The following is an 18,119-nucleotide window of genomic DNA, read 5'->3' on the forward strand; positions in this document are numbered from 1 at the left end:
ACTTCCTTGGTGCTTGGTGCAGACATCTATGTGCTGCACCTGCACCAGGTGGCGACATGAAACAAATATGAAACAGTAACCTGATATTATCAGACCCCAGAAAGGCATTAGTGGAAACACTAATTAGATTTTCTTCAGCCTTTTTTAATTTAGTGAGTTCTAAGAGAAGATCACACCTCTCCTAACACTTATAAAGAAAATTTGTGAGTGAGATTGTGTGTGAGTAGTACCTACTCGATGCTCAAAGCAACATGTTGCCATGGTACCAATCAGATATTGTCTTCATCAGGGAATAGAAATTACAACTGTCTTGTTTGTCCCCAGTAAACAGTTGTAATGCTTGGAGAGAGGAAAAGTCTGATTTTGTTGTTGTTACCTGGTTTTGAAACAATAGCACAATAAAATAAGTAGAATACGAAATAGTGCAATGAGGTTAGAGAAACAGAATCCCCAAAAGAAGCTCATTATTCTTATGAATTTACATTATCAAAAGATGTGGAAATGCATGAGTTCTTAATGGTCAGAAACAATGGTCTCATCTCAAGTCAAAGGGACTAATGGGTGCAAGTGCAAGATTGATCTGGAAGCCTAATTGGCTGTTTTTATGGCTTTAAAATTCTGACCTTATATGAGAGCTATAAAATATCCATTGTGCTTCAGGGAACACTTGTGCATTTGGCTCTCATAATACAAGAAATATTGCAAATCAGGAGAGGTAACCTGCTATGGAGAAAAACAAGAGAATGCTTAACCTAAAATTCAGGAAAGTGGTTGCCCATGGGGATGAGGTGGAGGGAGGGAAGGACTTCATAAACACTGGTAATGTTCAATTTCTTAAGTTGAAGAGTATTTTATTCTTCTTCTTGGAACTCCACGTAGACACTATGTATACTCACAATAAAATGTACATAAAGACATATATGGAGAGTAGAATATGGCAAGTAAATGGATTGGGGGCAGTGGATTCAAGTTGAGTCAACATGCAGAGATGTAATTCCATGCAAATAAAAATCACTCATCCTCCTGTCTGAGTCTCAAGAAATTCTTTTTCTCAAGTTATCGTAAGGACACCAGCCCCAGGACTCAGTGAGAGAAAGGGCTACCCTACTTCCACCGATAACATTACTACAGACGTGCCTGATGCTCTGGCTCCTCCTCCTCAGGGCCCTGCAGATCTGCCTCCCAAGCATTCCTACATCCAAACTCATTTCACTCATTCTTTAAGGTCCAATACTTCTTCCACAAAATTTCCTAGCATCGTTGAATTTGAAATAAATATCTCCTTCTGTGTCCGTAAAACATTTCAACATGAAATTTACTTTAGATAATTTTGGTAGCTGCTTCACTTTTTTATTTTGGTTTTTAAAATCTGTGCATTCATTTTCTGTCATTTAGTTCAAAAGCCTATGTTAAAAATATTTATTTCCTTTTTACATAATTGGGAATGTGTTTGAGATATTTTAAATTTGAATTTTAACTTCGTGTTTCAGCTAACAAAAATCTGGAAGTACCTGCCTTCATAGAAGCCTATACATGGCAAACTCCTACATTTCAATCCTTCCCTGAGAACTTCATACCCTATGAAATTGTCCAAGTGTTTGAATGGATAATACCGTGGATGTTTAGAAAGTTTTGGAGTTCTGGAGTCTTCTTAGTCTCACAGACTTTTTCTACAGCTGTTGGAAAGCTGTGAAAATTTAGGTTCACAATGAAAATGCTGACAAAACCTTAGGCAGGCAGTGTGCTCAGCAGGCTCTGTCCTTCAGCAATCAGCGGCTCATTGTGAGCTTTGAGGAATGAATCTCCATGTGGTTTTATTCCAAGGAACGTTTACATACCAATCGAATCAGTCTCTTTCCCCCCCTCCTGCTGACATCTGGCTCCCACAGTATGCAGGGCTCTAGATCTGTTGCATACATACACACTCCATGCATGAGCAATTATTAGGAAAAAAAGGCTTTCCTGAACCATTCAACAGGAAATGATCCCAGTTCTTTATTCCTGCTGAGTCATCAAGAAAACATTAGCTTATGTGTCTAAGGAATGCTTTAAAACTCAGTCTAACTCCAATCTGCCTAATAAATGCAAAATATATTTCTAGAACAAAAGGTACCCTTTAGGATGGCAAAGTTATCTATAAAGAACAGGTTTTGTAGTTTCATAGTGAAAACTATCTACATGGTTGTGGGAGCTTTGCTCATCTACTCACCCAACCAGAAAATCCTGATCACGTGACTATCTGTGGCTTCCTAGAAAAAAAGCTGGTTGGGGAACTAGCACAGTTAGCCATTTTTGAATTTTTTATTAAGTTGACCTCACCTTGTCCCTGCTCAGGGAGCATTTTGATTACTATTCACAGTAGTTATTCTTAGTGTTTAGAAATAATAGTCAAAGTATGTTGATATTTAGTCTAAGTAACCTGCTCTGAGTTTGGGATAAAGGTCAGGTGAATGGAAAATAAACGTGGCTTATTTCCTTGAAGGTGTGAAAGTGCTGAAAAACTACTCAAATATGAGGAGCTTGGAGGTTGGCAAAGAAAGAAGCCATGCTGAAACCGGTTTGGCTCAGTGGATAGAGCGTCGTCCTGCGGACTGAAGGGCCCCAGGTTCGATTCCGGTCAAGGGCATGTGCCTGGGTTGCGGGCATATCCCCAGTGGAAGATGTGCAGGAGGCAGCTGGTCGATGTTTCTCTCTCATTGATGTTTCTAACTCTCTATCTCTCTCCCTTCCTCTCTGTAAAAAATCAATAAAATATATTTAAAAAGAAAGAAAGAAAGAAAGAAGCCATGAGAAAGACAAAGGAACAGTGAGTGTCTGGGGACACTCCTCACTGCAGACAGTCCGTTATGTGTGTTTTGTTCTGAACAGGGTTGTACCAAAGTATCTGTTTCCTGTTTACATCATTGGAAACGTGTTTTAGATTTTTAAAATTTGAATTTTAACTTAGTGTTTTAGCTAATAAAAACCTTTCACCAGGTCTCTCTCCTCCATAGCCATGCATGTGCAATTAATTACACTATCTGTTCACTCACACACATGTTCCTATGTCTGAACATGCCTTTGAGCTCACTCACATCTCACAGGAAAGAAGAGCAAGGGAGAGAGAAGAAATAGTGAGTGGAAAAAATACCAAGATGTCTACTTGATTATTGGAGATAATTAAGTAGAACCTAAAAATAGGCCCTTATTTCATATTATGTTCAAAATGATTCAAATTCAAAACTATTCACAGCTGTGCTTAGGGCTGATCTACCATATAGAGTTGATTTCAAGCACTTGAATTAATCATAAGCAAATGAAGCTTCTCTCTGTTCTTCTTTTTTTTATGATCCTAACTGCGATATTTATTTATGACCTAATATTCATCTGTATGAAAATTTCCCTAGTTTTCTTCCCACATATCTTTTTTTTGTTCTTCTAAGTATAACTTGGGGTGGTATCATGACTCAGAGGCTATCGAATATGCAATGAAGAGATCAATATTATCATTACCCCATTACACTTCATTGTTTATTCTGCCAATACTTTTCAATATGGTAGAGCAATATGGCCAATACACCATGTCAGTTTTGTAAGTCTCTCCTTACAAAGTTGTTGAAAGTGATGAGTTTTTAAAACTCAACTTCATTAACATACTGATCAAGCAGACTGGTGGTTTACTATTTTACTGATTTATTAATTGATAATCCCATGTATTGAATAATACAAAACACAGGCTGGAAAGTAAGAAATACAGGAAAATAGATTGTGCTTTTTTAAAGAAGCATATGTGCAAGGATTTACCCTATTAGAGAGATCTTTCAAGTATGAGGAATATATCTTATTATGTGCTATAAATAACACAAATTATCCCGTTGTTTTGAGGACACTATTATCACAGGACTTCTGAACAGACTTAGATGTGGACCAAACCAATGGCCTCTTTTTGCTGGTTCTATGTTGCTCCTTTTCCTTACAGTACATGACAAAATGTTAGGCTTCATTGATGACACAGTCCTTAGGCTACCTTTTTCATGAAAACTTTCCCGATTTTCCAACATTCCCTGACATCCATCTCTTTCAAAATGCATGGCTTTTCTACTTTCTCTATATCATTTTCCATAAGAGATCATTCTGTGTCACCAAAGGGCCTTAACATGGCCAACATTAGAACATAACACAGTGAGTTATAATAAATATTTTTGGTCTTTTTTTCCCATTAGATTAAATTCTTTGAGAGCAAGAGCTATGCCATTTTTTTTTTTAAATCAATCACAACTAGCATAGCGATTTGTCACATAGCAGGCATTCATTCTTCTTTCATTTAACAACTATCCATTGGCTGCCTACTATGTGCCAAGTATGGTGGTTCCACACTATCAGGAAGGCATGTGTAATAGCCTTTGAGTGCTAGCATCATCACCAGCATGACTCTTGTTTGTGTGCCTTTACTACATTTGTGAGCACCTGGGAGGGAGGACAGGCTGTCTTTCTTGCATCCACCCAGGGCTTTGCACTGAAAGATATGGGCGGAATTTAACATATTTACAAAGCCCAAAGAAATCAAACTGTCCAATGGAGAGGCTGCTATTTCACATTGTGTGTGTGTGTGTGTGTGTGTGTGTGTGTGTGTGTGTGTGTGTGTGGTTTAGCTCCTTACAGGTTTTCTTTAGTCAGAATTTTGTCCTAAGTTTGAGGAATTTATTTCTGCTTTCCTTATATTTTGACTCAAATCAAAAGTCTCTGGTGAAGCTGTTCTTAACATTTTGTTTTATCAGTAATGATATACTGCTGCTTAATAGGCTAGATTTAATCAATTATGTAAAGGCAGATACAATGAAGTTACAAGGGAAGAAATTAGGACGCTTCTTGGAATTAAGCCCTTCATATTTGAATAGGTACCATTCAGAGTTCCTTCCCAAATCTCAAGAGATTTGCCCCAACCTCAGTCCTTGTCACATAATTGCCCTCACTGACCTCCTGTGCATTTGGACCAGAAATGTGAGGCATTGTAAGATGTTTCTTAAGAAATGTACTTTAAAATGGGCAGTTTGACATTATGGATCAAAAGCCTTCAAACCTGACTTGTCCCTGAATCTAGTAATTACACTTTTAGGTATTTACCTTTGAAAAGATAATTAAGGATATTTGCAAAGACTTAGTTCTTAATGTGTTTATCATAATATTATTTATTATAGAAAATATAGATGATAACTTATGATTTCAAAACCAGGGACTTAGTTGAAAGGAAAAGGATAATCCATACGTTGGTATACTATGGAGTGGTTAGAAATGATGTAGAATTATATATGTTGTTGTGGCATATGCTCATGATGTGCTGTCAAAAAAATTTTAATTCTATTTTAACATAATATATTAAAACATGAAAGAAGTTTTATAACTGCAAGCAATAAAATACATGTCATCCTTAATTACTCTTCAGTGGCAAGATTTTTATTATTTCTGAGTGGCAGGAAGGTGATTTTATTTTCTCTTTTTGCATACTTGTGTTTTCTATTTCTCTTCAAAAGCAGGTGTAATAGAGAATAAAAAGTTAATATTCAAATTATCCCAAATATGTAGAAGTGTTAAAAATACAATATTTTGGGGAGAACTTTTACCATCTGTGTTATCATGAGCTGCCTTCCCGGTGAGATGGTGGATCTGCGGTTGCATGTGGGTAGTGAAGGTGGAATTGATCAGAGACTCATGTGTCAGGTAGAGTGATGGGCTAGCTGCCCTTTATTGTCCCTTCCAACAGAGTCTGTGATTCAGTCAGAACTGCCCCATAATGAGCTGTTAAGCAAAGGCTGTGTGGCCCCTTCATGGAAGATGGTGAGCTAGATATGCTCTCAGGGTTCCTCTCATTTTAGACTATACCATGTAGAAAATGGAACAGCTCATTTTGGAACACACCAAGATAAATTAAGTGTTTCTAAATATGTTTTGTCACGTTGTTTAGTGTCAAATAAAGTTTTAAAAAGAAGTGAACTTTTTTAGGGCAAATTTTGCAGAGCTTCACACACCATCATGCACACAATAGACAGTCAATAAATGTGCTAATTGACTAATAAACATAGCAGCTGCAAAGCAGGCAGATCTAAAGGGACACCGTCCCACTCACAGACTGGCACTCCCCGTTTCCTCCCCAGCAGAAATCCAGAGGTGGACTCAGGCACATGCAGAGAGGGGGCAGAGGTGGAAGGTGGACGGACTCAGGCATATGCAGAGACGGGGCAGAAGTGGAAGGACTTGGGCTTGAAGGTAGCTGGGTTTCTTCTCTAACCTGAGGCAAGTAAAGGTAGCTGGGTGTGGCTCTACCTGCTTTACTACAAAGCTGAATAACTAAATCCAGTGATTTAGGTCTTGAAAGTCCTCCTCAGGATATGACAAATGAGATGGTTTTCTCACTTCAGGGGGTCTTAGTTACTCTCGTTAGCTGTACAGTGTCTGCCACATGTATGGGGACAGCCCCTTTAACTCTGACTTCCTCCGCAGTCTCACGGGATGCAAGGCAAGAATAGTCAGAAACTTCTTTCAGCCCTCTCTTCTCTCTCTTACACATTATTCACAATAAATTGTTGGCAAAAGGGGCAATACGCGGGTTTTTAGAATACGAAGAAATCAGAATAGAAGTAGGTGTAAGTGTGTTTTCCTTCTCAGCAAAGTCTTCCTGTGGGAAGGCATTTGTTCATAACTCACTCTACACATGACAGCGAAATACATTTAGAGTGCAGAATGAGATTTTCCAATGAGGGTAAGAAAGGGTGGAGATTGGAAATGAACTAGAGCTATCAGGGAAAAGTGGAAACATTTGGGCTGGTAGACTGGCAACCACTCGCATCTGGTAACGGTCTGATTTCTTTTGTGTTATCTAGATGGCTCCTCTACAAGGAAGGGTTATTTCTGCATGATGGGCATGCACACCTGTCTGTCAGAGCCAGGTGACTGTTAAATGCAACTTGGACTGTGGTTTGCACACACGCTTTGTGAAGGTTACATGGTATGCCCTGGTCCCGCACAGCATTTCCCAGGCTGCTCCGTGGAGAACGCTCATGGACCACATGGAGCATGGCCCTGCTATATTGCTAGGGAAAGCCTCCAAGCATGTCAAACTCACGGCCGGTGGGCCGCATGCCTTGTTTAAATAATGCAGCATGCAACCTGCCAGCCGCGAGTTTGACATGCTTGTGTGGGCTCTTGTTTGTAAATGAGTCAGTATCTTCTCTGTCAGCTATAGGACGCTGGGTCTACAAAATCAAAACTGAATGTTCAGAAAATACACTCACAAAACTAACAGTGACTTTAGAAGCCCTTTAGTCCAGCCTGCTCATTTTACAGATTCTCAGGGCTGTGCAAAGGCCAGGTAGGGTACCTGCTCTCTATAGAAGGTGGGCACGTATCTTCCTATCTTTGCTTTCACCATTTAGATAAAATCGAAGGTCCTAGATGGGGCTGAGATGTTGTTTGAAAATAGAAATGACAGGTCTTGGACCACATCTTCCTGGTGATGTGTCCTCTGCATGGAGACTAACGGGAGTTCCATTGCCCATCTCTGTTTACTAGGCAGTCTCCCCCCTCGCCCCCCGCCCCATTCTCTCTCTCACTCTCTCTATCTTTCTCCCTCCCTCCCTCCCTTGCTTTCACCGCTCCCCCTCCCCCCTTTCTGGTGGGAATATGGGATTGGATTAGAAAACCATAGCAAAGTATAAATTGGAAATTCTCTGATCACAGATGCTATACCAGGTGCTGTAACATCTACTGTGCCGTCTTAGCTGTGCATAGACTGTTGGACCTCCTTAAGTGTTCTTTATACTCAGAGTTGGATGTTCCTAGGGAAAATGCAGTTATGTCTAAGGGACAGTGTGGCATGAAAAAAATTGCATTCACATTCAAGGTTCCGCTCTTCCCTGATTGCTGGTCTCAGAACAGGAACCAATCTGTCCTTCCTGGAACAGTACAAACTGAGAAACAATTATACTTGAACAGTTCTCCACGGAACCTGTCAGCCTGCAGCACAAGGAGCTGTCTCTGATTTAATTATTCAATAAGTAAGGAGAGCGGAGAAAAGATTTTCACAGCTAACAGTATATTGCAGAGCTACATCAACTTCCATAAGAAGAATATAATTTTTAAAGAAAAGTTTTTAAATGTCATATTTCTTGTTTGATTTTCTTATTGGTTTTCAAAGAGTGTCCTTCAGCGAGTAGTAGATGGCTAAAGTCAGGTTAAAAAAGCAATTTTCTTTCTATCCTAAAAAATAATTTTAGGCATAGTCATATACGAAAATGACTTGCAGGCCTAGGACCACTCTCCATTTACTAAGTAAGAATATTTTAGAGATTTTAATTCAGAGCTATTTGCAAATTCTCCACAGGTGTCATGCCACTGATTACTGGTATTCACTACACAAGCTGTGTTTTTCCAAAAAATCTCAAGCATCTTTTGCCATAAAGATGTATGAAAATATAAATTAGACTAGGTTCCAACACATTAATTTTTTTTTCTGGAGGGGAAAAGTTCTGTTCTTATCATTCATATCAGTTTAATTTATAAGCTCGTTCCTTTGTCATCTATCAGAGGAGGATTATTGAATTTAGAAGCTCTTTCTGAAGACAGGTTTCTTTTCAAAATGGAGGAGGATTCCTATAGCCTGAGGTTATTTGCAGGAGGTTGTGTTGTTGTTGTTGTTCACTGTCAGGTATTTCCACTCTTTGTTTTTTTAAATACAACTTTCTGCCCACCTTCCTTGTTAAAAAATGGCAGCCGTAAGATTAACCTAGCGAGCTTGCTCTTCACCGTGTGCTTCATTACTGGCATTGCGCCTAGTGATCTTGGCATCAACCTGTCTGACCCCCACGGGAGTGGTATGGAACATAACTTCCCTATGACTTTCTGGTTTTGACATCAAGGCTTGCCTTGGCCAAGGATGAGGTCTGGTTCCCAAAGTCTATGGCAAACCTGATGCAAATGTGAGCTTAGCAGGTAAGTTGGGAATATGTGGTGTCAGGAAAGAGGCACAACTCCAAGCAACATACATTTTGATGCCTATGTTTTGGGTTAATAGTCTGATAAAAAACTAAAGATTATCTTTTTTCTATTTTTTTGTATAAAATTTTACATAAAACTCTCAAAATGAAAGATGATCTCATTTCCTTAGACCCTCTCTTGCCTTTCCTCCTCTATCTCCACCCTCTTTAGGATAAAAACGTCTTCATAATATTCTAAATCATTTAGACAATTAGCAGAGACACTCAGTACTCTTGGGCCACAAGAAGGTTGTTAGCAACCCTCCACATTGATGCTTGGGTTTTCCTTTTCCAGAGAGTTTTCACTGTGTAACTATACTAAGGAGTGGTCAAGTTGTTCTGGAGATGAGTGCTGGACTCTTTGACACAGATTTTGTTTGATGTTGCCTTTCAAGTTGTATGCTCATTTATAGATGGTTTTCTAATGCATGCCTGGCCCTATGAGTTTGTTGGGCATTTATTGATTCAAAGATGGAAAGAATGGTCTCCTAGTTTAGCTTGTGACCTTTACATTTGAGAAAGTGGGGCCCAGAGAGGTTAAGTGACTTGCACAAGATCTCACAGCAAGAAATGAGAAAACCAAAGCCAGATCCACCTTGTGCAGCTTTCACTGCTAAACATAGTCACTCACAACTAATTGATAGGCCTTGCCTTCTCCCACATTTTCTCTTCTATTTCTGTTCAAACACTCCACTTTCTCTTTCTTCCCATTTGCTTTCTGACATTTGAGAATCACACCCCATGGATCTTTTTGGAGTTTTCTTCAAACATCTTAGACCAAAGCTACTTCAGCGTGGAGCCAGGCTTGAACCAGGAATTCATAAATAAATGGGTCACTGGCTACAGGACACCCTTCATCTTCCTTTACCTATAACATGCCTCTCCCACTCCCTCCTTAAAGCCCTCAGCCTAAGCTAATGTGCTTCTAGTTATGAAAATTTATAACGCTATTGTAGAGATTCCCCAGACCAACCAGATCAAGTCTCAAGTTAGAGCATGGCCCAGACATGTGTGTGCAGAGAGGAAGTCTCAGCAAGCTCTGCTGAAATGGAAACAAAACGAGCATAGTGCGTGAACTGTTTAATAACATCTATCTAGTAACAGGATTATCACATTGCCAGGAAAATCTTTCTATAGAAAATGGCTACCTATTCATCACCCATCTACTTATTTATCCACCTGTCTACCACTGGTCTGTCTAATCTTTCTGCTTCTAGAAAGATTTGAGCAGCAGGCCCTCAGAAACATCAGAGCAAATCTGTCATAAATGGGAGAGTGCTACTGAGGAGATTATCAAACAACACAGCAAAACATGAAAATATTAATCTGATAATGAGATTCATTTGATAAAACTTAGTATAAACAATATATCGTTAAATATTGACATTTTTTTCCAGGTGTCCTTTTTAAAATACTAAGCTAATCCCTACCATTTTCTTTTAATGTCTGGTTCTTAAAGTCAAAAGAAAGTTGTAGAGATTACCCTAATATTCATATGTATAGATAGATGATATTAGAGAGAGAGAGAAAGAGCTATGACTCTTATTCAACTTGTAAAAGAAATATTACTCTAGCATACAAACCAGAAAGCCTTAGTTAACTGTATTTTCATAGTGGCTAAGTGCAAAATCATAAAATTCATTTTTCCTACACAGAGGGCAACTTGAAGGCCAAAACAAATGTCTTTCTATAAATTAGAGCTGACAAATGATGGCCAAGAACAGAATATGCATCATTCACAAATTCAGTGCCAAACAGCAGGCATATAACGGGAAGCACCATGGCCTGTATCAACAAAGGGTATTAGAACAGTTCCTTGGATGTGACAAAAGTAGCCAGTCTTTCCCCAAATTCAGAAACCAAATTGCAAGCCCTTACCTTGGAGGGCCTGTAAGCTATGAGTCTGTACGATAATGCAGAGCTGCAGGACCAGCTGTGGAGCACTTTCCAGAAAGGTGGCTAGCAAATGCAGCATACTCACATCTGCATACTCATACACCATTTTCCAGTAAAACCTCCATCTGTCATTCTCCCCACTCTGTCGGCTTCGAATACCTAAGTATATTGTGTGGAAATATCTAGAAAGAAAACATGGAGAACAAGAAAGAGATGAGTGATAATTTATAATTCAAACACCAAAGCTTTTTTTTTTTTTCTGCAAGCCACCATATGCCAGCACACACAAGAAACAATTACTCTAGGGGCTTATTTTCAGGCCCAAAGTTAACTGTTTGAGTTCCCTTATCCTTAAATGTTCACTCTGAGAAGTCACTGCAATTTTAATCCTCACTAAAAGCATTCCATTGAATTGCAATATGAGGAGTGAGGTGAAATGTGTTAGAAACTTGGGTGTAGAAGAGATTAATCAATAAAGAAAATAAAAATAAATTGAAAAAAGAGAGAGATTTGCTATTTTGAAAATCTACACACACACACTGGGGTCAGTTTCTCTATGTGCTCAGCAGTGTTCAGAAGATGGATTTCTTCTGGGGCACAATCAAGTCTAAGGACTAGAATGTATGGGCTTGTAAATACTCCTTATGTCTTTTAAAAACTTACCATTAAAAATTTCAAACATATGCCAAAGGAGAAAAAGCATAGCATATTGAATCCACTATACCTTTCGTCTAGATTAAGTAATGACCAATACATTCCCAAATTTTTTTCCTTTGTATTTTTACTCCCTGCCACCAGATTATTTTGGAGCAACTCCCCAGACATGTTATTTCATCTGTAAGTATTTTATTAAGATAATTTACAAACAAAAGGTTCAATACCATTATTATACTTACAATACAAGGACAGTTTTGATATTATTAAATACTCAGTGTTCATTTTTTCCCTATTATATTTGTTTACAGTTTATTTGAAATACAATTCAAACAAGGCCCACACATGATGAGTATTTGATATGTATCTTAAGTCTTTTTTACACCATGAATTCCCCTTCCATTTTTTTTCCATTTCTTGCATATTTTTTATTGTCTTGATTTTGATGATTGTATTTGTGTGGTGTGGTTAACGTTTCTGTTCTTTGTGTTTTCTTCATGTGGGTAGTATTAGAATTTTGATCAGATTCAAGTTTGGTTGTTTTTAGCAGGTGATGTTAAGGACTTCCTTGAGGGGTATTTTCTTGAGGAGGCACTAATGTTCTCTTTTATGGTGTCATTATCCACAAATGATCATATCCTCGGTCCACGCACTCTTTAGGGATTGAAAATACTGATATACTGAATCTACCACCCTTCTTTTTTATTGGCTAGACTACTTCTGCAGCCCTTATGTCAAAATCTTTACAGTATGTTTGGTTGTCTGAAGCTTATTCTCTAGTCGATCTTTTAAAAAGGTGCACAGGGACACTGTTCTCTGAGTTCTTGCATGTTTATAACAGCACATGGTTATCAATCTTGCCTTGGGTGAAGATAAGGTTTCTTTTGCTATGTAGACCCTAACGTCTCACAATTTCACTTGGAGGTTAGTGCCCATTTCTAGGATCTGTGAAAGAACTGAATCTACCCAATACAAAGGCTCTTGGATGCCAAGAGAGAAGAATAATAGTAGGGATACAGCAAGGAAGTGAGAAAGCAGAAAAGCCTGGGCAACTTTTTCATTGGAGGGTCCGGTTGGATAGCTGTAAAATCCATGCATATGCCGTGCAAAATCCAAAATCTGCAATTTATTTATTTGAGCATGTTAAATCTGTTACTTTATTGCATAAAGTGTTGTAGGAAAGTCTGATAAAAATCTTTTATTTGTAGTTTCAAGTTTTAATATGCAGTTTCAAGTGGTTTAGAGCTACAGTAACTATTTATTTATTTTTAAAGTATATTTTATTGATTTTTTACAGAGAGGAAAGGAAAGGGATAGAGAGTTACAAACATCGATGAGAGAGAAACATCGATCAGCTGTATCCTGCACGCCCCCTACTGGGGATGTGCCCACAACCAAGGTACATGCCCTTGACCAGAATCGAACCTGGGACCCTTCAGTCCGCAGGCCGATGCTCTATCTACTGAGCCAAACCAGTTAGGGCGACCTACAGTATTTAGTATTTCTTCTTAAATCCATTGCTTTGTTTCTTCTTTGGGGTCTCCTATTTATTTATGTTCTATCTTCTGTATCTCCTATATCTATTAGCTTCTCTGAATATTTTTAATCTCAAATTGATTTTCATATAAAATGTTTTCCTCCTTTCCATCTTTTATGAATTTTCAAATTATAGTGTTTGAATAGTGTCAAAATTTGAGTTGAATTTTCATTTCTGACCTAATTGTTTTTAAAAATGAGAATTCTATATTGAGTTATATCATTTTCTTAAATGTTAGCTTTTCTACTCATTTTTTTTTAAAAAAAATCCTCAACTGAGGATATGTTTATTATCGATTATTAGAGAGAAAGCAGAGAAAGAGAGAAAGAGAGAGAGAGAGAGAGAGAGAGAGAGAGAGAGAGAGAGAGAGAATCATTGATCAACTACCTTCCATATGCACCCCCACTGGAGATCGAACCTCGTTGGATTCTACTCATTTCTTTTCTGGCTTTTTCTAATTATGACTTATACAGTATTGTTCTTTAATGGCTTTTATAATTTTCTTAAATTATTCAAGGTCATTTTGAAATATTTGTTTTTATCTGTTTTCTACATGTGTTTTCCTGGTACACTTTCATTACCTGTAGAAAAATCACTATTTTTCTTATTCCCTTTTTTCTCATAATAATTTTGAAATTTTTCTTGTTGACAAGTTTTAAAAATTAGTTAATTCAAAAGTTAGTTAATTTAATTTTCATGTACTTTTGGGAGAGGTTAAGTGGGCTAGCACAGCTTTATTGATGTCAAAACTTCAGAGGCCTTCCTCCCTTGTTCTCATGAAGTGATAAAAACAACATCCCTTGTTAACTTTCTGAGATCAGCTGCCTCTGTTCCCCTTCTCCTTCTTTCTTTCATTGCTTGTGGATGTCCCTGTCTTGCTCAATTTGAAATCCATTCCTGCAGGTTCTCCCTAGTGTGGAGGCTTGTGGAAGGCTCTTCAGTTTGTTAGGGATGACTCAGCTTTAATAGCATAAACACTTATTGCCTTACAGTCCCCTTTGGCTCACTCTTGCATTGAATCATTGAGAGCACACTTCTAGTCTCTATTGCTCCTCTAATTTGGCCCAATGCACTTTCCAGTGAGTGCCTGTTGGGGATTTGGAGGTTCTCCTCATCTCAAAGCCTTCCCTCTGCCTCTCCCTGTGTAGTTGCTGATATCATGAGGCTCTTATAAGCTGTCATTAATTTGTTCCTGGGTAATTAAGGGCAAATCTCAGCACTAAATTTTATTATATACACTAGAGGCCTGGTACACGAAAATTTGTGCACTGGAGGGGGGCATCCCTCAGCCCAGCCTGCGCCCTCTCACAGTCCAGGAGTCCTCAGGGGATGTCCTATTGATGGCTTAGGCCCGCTTCCTAAGCTGCAGTCTGGCCTCCCTCTGCGGGAGGCGAGGACAGGGGATCAGAGGACAGCGCCGCCCCCATCACCCTGCTACTACGCTGCCACCGGGCCAATCAGGGGACGGCACCACCCCCATCACCCCACCATTACCACCTGGCCTCCCTCTGCGGGAGATGACCAGATAGGCCGATCAGGGGATGGTACCAGACCCCCCCCCCCTTCCGATTGCCCCTCTGCCACTGCTGGTCGCTGATAGTCGTTAACTCCTTGGCTGGCCTGGTGTCGCCTGCTCGCCGGCCCTGCCCTCTGCCGACTGGTCGTTTTGCCGTTTGGTCAATTTGCATATTACGCTTTTATTATATAGGATTGTCCATGATTCTTTAGTTTTGCTCTGATTATTTTAATGGGATAAATTTGGTAGATTCGAAAACTGCTGCCATTGCCACTATATTTACAGAACAGTAGCATTTTAAAACACAAAAGTGATTTAATCATTCTTCTGAGTCTTTGATTTCTCTCTATCAGTAGTTAGGAGTGTGCTACAGTGCAATTTACAGGAAAAAACCCATATTCCTGTACCACTCCACAGCTATAGCTTGTTGACCAGCCCAGAGCAAGCTGCTGGTGTTACCTTTCTTATAATTGTGTCTTTTCACAAGCTTGTTCTTTTCTTAGAATAGCCTAGGAATAGCCTTTCCGGCTTCTCTGACTGGCAAACTTGTTTTTGAACTGACAGTATTTGTTCAATCATTACCAATAATCATTCACTCTTCCATGCATTTACCTCTCTACCTGTTTCTATTAGTTTCCGAGGAGTGCTTTAACAAAGTACCACAAACTGGTAGCTTAAACAACAGAAATTTATTGCCCATCAATTCTGGAGGCTAGATGTCTGAGATCAAGGGTTGGCAGGGTTGCTTTCTTCTGAAAGCTGTGAAGGAGACTCTATTAGTGCCTCTCTCCTGGCTTCTGGTTTGCTGGCAAACTTGGCATTACTTAGATTGTAGATAACATCACCTTAATCTCAGCTTTTATCTTCATGTGGTGTTTTCTCTCTCTCTCTGTGTCAGTTTGTGTCCAAATTTCTCCTTTCTATAAACACAGTCATATTGGATTAAGACCCACCCTAACATCTCATTTTAACTTGATCATCTGCAAAGACCCTATTCTGTTTCCAAGTAAGATCCCATTCACAGGCACAGAGCATTAGGATTTCAACACCTTTGGGGAACACAATTCATTTGATAATACTCTTCTATCAACATTCGATCTTGTTAACCTATGACTTCTCCTTCTGTTTGGTGATTTCCAAATCTGTACCTCCCACTCCAATCCTCACCAGAGATCCAAAACTGTATGTCCATCTGCTTACACATATGTCCATCTGCTTTCCACATTCCCCACAGGTATATGAAAACAAAAATATTCAAAACACCTTATTGCCTCTAAATTTGTCCCATCTCCTATACTGATAATCCATACTACCATTCATTCAGGCATTTAAGCCAGAAGCTTAGGGATCATGCTAGTATCTTATCCCTCTCTTACCCCTTACATTTGATAAAGGACTATGTTCTGAAACTTTTATCTCCTTAATATGTTTTCTCCTCTTTCAAAAGTCTCAGGGTGATTTGGGAGGCATTATAGTATTTAAAGCCACAAGACAAGATGAGATCACCCTTTCAGTGAAATTGTGCCAACTTAATAGGCTTGGCATGTCATCTCATTGGGCATGAGTGTGATGCCCATCAAGAGAGGGGTTTTCCTTCCAAAGGCACCATACCTAAATATATGAGGTGACTCCAGGAGTGAATCCAACTTCTCTTGGGGAAGTGTGAATTCTTAGGAAGTCGGTCCCTTCCCAAGGCCTGGAGTGGGGAAGGAAGACTACCTAAGGGGGCCCAGGGTTGGCTGCCTAAGGTGCCAGGATTATTTCAAACTCCTAAGAAAAAGTTGAACCATCTTTTTCTCAGTGGCCATGCTGGCAAAAACCAGTTATATTCAGAAACTTCTTGCCTATAAAGTAGTCGGAAATGGCTGGGCTGCCCCTTAACTTGAAAGGAAGGAGAGTAAACACAGAGAATCTAAGGTACCTTCAGGGCGAGTGTGAGCCCATGGCCCCTTGTCATTCATGCTCTGGTACATGCTAAGGGTTTTCTCTCATATGCAGGGCAGCAAAGCTGAGGAGTTAATGTCCTGGGTCTGTCCTCTGGCAGGAACAAGGGGAAGTAGGAGGATAAATATCCTAGCTGCCTCACATTAAATAATCTGAAATGTGCTCTCTACTCCCTGGCAGGCTGGAGTCCCAGTTCCCACAGTGGTAACCTACTCAATAACATACACTCTTTGACTGCCTTACTTGCCCTGTCCCACTACCAGCACTTCCTAGAATTGCCTTCAAGTAAACTACTTACACTCAAACCCTCCCCCTAGTTACATCACAGGTTCACAGCAGCACTCCAATGGTGCACTTTGTTCCTCTGGACATAAAACCTCCAAAAATATCACTGGCATCATCTCAGTTTCATGCTCAATAACCCCCAAATGGCTCCCAATTTTTCTATTGTATTTTGATTCCTTTGCTCAGCTCTTGAGAGCAACTGCCAAAGCAACTTCAAATTGCTTCATGTGCTTTTTAATCTTGACTCTCATCTATATATATAAAAGCCTAAGCAACCGTTCAACCAGTACCTATGATGTGCAATGACTACCAGGGGGCAGACACTCAGCACACAAGCATGGAAACATGGAACAGACTGATGAATCTCAGAGGGTAGGGGGGAGGGGGAAGGTAGGAAGAGATTAACCAAAGATCCTATATGCATACTAGAGGCCCGATACATGGATTTGTGCACCAATGGGGTCCCTCGGCTTGGCCTGTGGGGATTAGGCTGAAACCAGCAGTCTGACATCCCCCGAGGAGTCCTGGATTGTGAGAGGGTGCAGGCCAGGCCGAGGGACCCCACTGGTGTACCAATCCGTGCACCGGGCCTCTAGTTAGATTATAATAGGCCAGTCAAGGTAGTTATTCTGTGGTACATATTTTCTCCCCTGCTTTGTGCCTATCTAACTCATCAGTCTAAATGTTGATTCATTAATCTATACTTAGAGTTGTCCATGTCATATATGTGAGTTTGAACCTCATTATTCATATATATAGTCAAGAACTAACATCCTTACCATGAACACACCATAGCAGCTAGACAGACTCAGCTGAAAATGCATCTTTGTTGGCTAACAATTGAGAATTATGCATGTAATTAAGTATTAAAAATTTTAATCCTTTGCTTGTTTTCAGTTGATCATTCTGCTACACAGATCTCTCTCTGGTGCCATAACATGTTTTATTATCAATGAGTACCTCTGAGCCAATTTTCTTTAAAATCGCAAAATAAATCAATAGAGAATTGGGCATGTACACTCATTCTTTCAGGATATAATTTGAGCTGTTCTTGTAATTTATGAACTAAATTATATGCTGTGTTTTAGACTCAATTCAGTAACATCAGTGGTCAGTGTGACTTGATTTTGTGTGTTTTAAAGATTTATCTTTATTGCTGAATGAATTACAGATGTTCCCTTTTTCCCAACCATTAACCCCAACACCACCACCACCCCACCCTGCTCCCTACCCCTGGCCTTCACTGCACTATGTCATAAAGGATAACCTAACTGATTTC

General features: G+C 39.4%; 1 protein-coding gene across 1 annotated transcript in view; it reads right to left on the reverse strand.

The window, feature by feature from the left end:
• The window catches only part of XKR4 (XK related 4), a 269,777-nt gene that overhangs the window by 90,604 nt on the left and 161,054 nt on the right, over positions 1 to 18,119 (reverse strand). The window contains exon 2 of the mRNA XM_059673173.1: positions 10,887 to 11,086. Within this exon, the coding sequence (XP_059529156.1) occupies positions 10,887 to 11,086 (200 nt within the window). The remainder of the gene's footprint in view (positions 1 to 10,886; positions 11,087 to 18,119) is intronic.

This window comes from Myotis daubentonii, chromosome 17 (genome assembly GCF_963259705.1).
Source record: "Myotis daubentonii chromosome 17, mMyoDau2.1, whole genome shotgun sequence".
Lineage (NCBI taxonomy): Eukaryota > Metazoa > Chordata > Mammalia > Chiroptera > Vespertilionidae > Myotis > Myotis daubentonii.